The sequence below is a fragment of the Monodon monoceros genome, unplaced genomic scaffold, assembly GCF_005190385.1.
Source record: "Monodon monoceros isolate NGI ecotype Baffin Bay Population unplaced genomic scaffold, NGI_Narwhal_1 Contig5961_ctg1, whole genome shotgun sequence".
NCBI lineage: Eukaryota > Metazoa > Chordata > Mammalia > Artiodactyla > Monodontidae > Monodon > Monodon monoceros.
This window is the reverse complement of record NW_021701732.1, coordinates 19,656-22,722: the sequence shown is the minus strand read 5'-3', so window position 1 is coordinate 22,722 and position 3,067 is coordinate 19,656. Positions and strand designations below refer to the sequence as shown.

Below are 3,067 nucleotides of genomic sequence, written 5' to 3'. Positions count from 1 at the left end.
TGACAACGGGTTAGGGTTAGGGTACGGGTTAGGATGAGGGTAGGGGTGAGCGTAAGGTTCGGGCGGGGGGGGCGGCCCTCTGCTGAACATGCCAAGAACACACTGAAATCACAGTTTGGGCCTCATGTTCTGTTAAAGGTGTTTGACCAGAGTGCACTTTCCACTGAAGCTAAAGAAGAAATGTACAAGCTGTATCCTAATGCCCGGAGGGCTCACCTGAAAACAGGAGGCAATTTCCCTTACCTGTGCAGAAGTGCAGAGGTGAATCTCTATGTACAGGTAGGTCCTAGGTTGGATCCCAGAGCACTTTGAACACGGAATCTGGTTTGAAACATAAAGTTTTTTTTATTTTCTGGTCGTCGAGTAAGAGAACTACAGAATTCTCTGTAGGAATGAAGCATTGACTTGATAAATTGGTCCACATTAGTAACTTACAGGAGAATTCAAGCATATTAGAGCCACCTGAGGGACTCTATGCCCACTATCCCTTTTCTAAGAACCACAGGCCTGAACTCAAACACTGAAGCAGCCGTTTGGTACAATGGGACCTTGGCTCCTGGACGCAATGAATTCAGCCAGAGCAGGACACCAGACTTAAATGGAGTCAATCTGAATCCCACGAAGTGACTTCTTGGTCTAATTTTAATGCATTAAAACACACGCACACAAACAAACACTACTTCTTCTAATACCTGCCTAAATGGATATTAGAATAGTGGTGAGAAATGGTTGCTTTGCAATTTGGCAAGTAGTATCAAGAGCCTTAAAAAACCAGTGACGTTCTTTGATCCTGTTGTCCACATGTGGCAACAGATCCTGAGGAGAGGATCATAAATACAAAAAAACTTGATTCCCAGAGATAGTCATTACGGTGTTAGAACAGCAGAAGATGGGAAGGACCTGATTCGTAGCAGCAGAGGGGAAGGGTAAACACCTACTGGTGAAGTAGCATGTGGCAATTTAAGGTGTTAATAACAATTTGTAGTTACCTAGAAAGACTGGTTACATATTAAGTGAGGAACAAAGATCCCAAATTGTGGTTTTGGTTTGTTTTTGTGTTTCTTTGTTTTTTGCCTGCATTGAGTCTTCGTTGCTGCACGCGGGCTTTCTCTGGTTGCAGCAAGCAGGGGCTACTCTTCATCGTAGTGCGCGGGCTTCTCATTGCAGTGGCTTCTCTTGTTGCAGAGCACAGGCTCTAGGCATGCAGGCTTCAGTATTTGTGGCGCACGGGCTCAGTAGTTGTAGCTTGCGGGCTATAGAGCACAGGCACAGCAGTTGTGGCGCACGGGCTTAGTTGCTCCACAGCATGTGGGATCTTCTCAGACCAGGGCTTGAACCCATGTCCCCTGCATTGGCAGGCGGATTCTCAACCACTGCACTGCCAGGGAAGTCCCCAAATTGTGGTTTTTAAAATTTTTTTGACTTTTCTGTTTTCTAATTTTTCTAATTAGTATGTATTACTCTAATGTTTTAGTGTATATATTTTTATTGAGGTATAGTTGATTTATAATATTAGTTTCAGGTGTTCTATATAGTGATTCAACAATTTTATAGATTATACTACATTTAAAGTTACTATAAAATATTGGCTATATTCCCTGTGCTGTACAATATATTCTTGTAGCTTATTTTATACATGGTAGTTTTGTACCTTTTAACCCCCTGACCTTATCTTGCCCATTCCCCCAGCACTCTGTAATTTTAGAACTAGAAACCATTAATACACAACAGTGATGTTTAAAATAATTATTCTGCATTTCTGCAGATACATTTGCTGCAATTCCACGGAACCAAATATGCGGCCATTGACCCATCGATGGTCAGTGCTGAGGAGCTCGAGGTGCAGAAAGGCAACCTTGGCATCAGTCAGGAGGAGCAGTAGCTGTTAGAGTTGGCTCTTAGTGATGAGTGATCCAGTGTGTCCGTACAATCAGTGACATCAGTGCCCACCAGTCGGCCTCTCTCTTCGGTTCGTCAGGTTCACCGGTTATCACTGTGTTTGGAACTAGGACTGATTGTCATCTTCGTGACAGGCGGCAGCTCTTCTAAGCCAGTGTAACTATTCCCTCTTCAGTTTTTTTAGCTTTTGAACTTAACAAAGTACTTTTGAAGATTCCCATTTTAAGAATTGTGAAAATTTTGCTACCAAAAGTCTTCACCACTGTGTTGTTAAGTGAATGTTAATTTCTGAATTTGGGGATTCTGTGGATTTTTTCCTTTCCTTTCTTCCTGTTATTTGCTGTAAATGCTGCACATCCACATTGTGTATCAGAAGGACATTGGTTATTTTTATGCTTTCTTGGTTATAACTTATCAGAGTGCCAAGGCTGTCACCCACTCTTTGCTCTCCTGCAAATGAACTACTTCTAATTTCCAGTTAAGCAGATTGTTTTCAGTTTGGGCTGTTGTCTTTATACCCATTACAGTCTTTGGAATAAAAATTCAATTTGAGTGAGTGGCTTTTGTGATTATCACAGCTGCCAACTGGGCTACCTACACATAGGACTCTCTGAGAATCAGACTGATGTTTGCCAAGCCTGTGTGTCTTTAGGTTAAGTTACTTAAGCTCTCTAAAGTGCAGTTTGCTCATTGTTAGATTACAGAAACAATCCTTTATTGAGCTGCTGCTATGTGCAAGGTACTTTTCATACCTGCTTTTTTTCCCCCTCAGTGGAAGATTTTAAACACACATAAAGTAGAGAAAATAGTATAATGAACTACATCCACATTACCCAGTTTCAAAAATTATCAGCTCATGGACTGTGTTGTATCATCTCTTATCCAACCCTCACTTTTTCCACACATACTCCTATGAATGAATTATTTTAAGGCAATTTCTGGTACCTTACTTCATCTGTACATTTCTGTATGCACCTTCAAGAGATAAAATAATGCCATTATCACACTAAAAAATTCACCAATAATTCCTTCATACTAACATCCAGTCAGTGTTCTTATTTGTGATTATCTCGTAAATGTCTTTTTACAGTTGACTTGTTCTAATCAGCTTCCAAAGTTGACACTTTGGAAAGACCAGAACCTACCAAAAAGGTCTTCTACAACTAAA

The 3,067-nt window shown here is 41.0% G+C and overlaps 1 protein-coding gene across 1 annotated transcript; it reads left to right on the top strand.

Moving 5' to 3' along the window:
• Positions 1 to 33: 33 nt before the first annotated feature.
• Positions 34 to 2,840, top strand: LOC114890574 (maspardin-like). The gene is made up of 2 exons (XM_029214193.1): positions 34 to 279; positions 1,766 to 2,840. Exons 1-2 carry the CDS (start codon positions 34 to 36, stop codon positions 1,880 to 1,882), a joined length of 363 nt encoding a protein of 120 aa, XP_029070026.1. The 3' UTR covers positions 1,883 to 2,840.
• Positions 2,841 to 3,067: the final 227 nt, after the last annotated feature.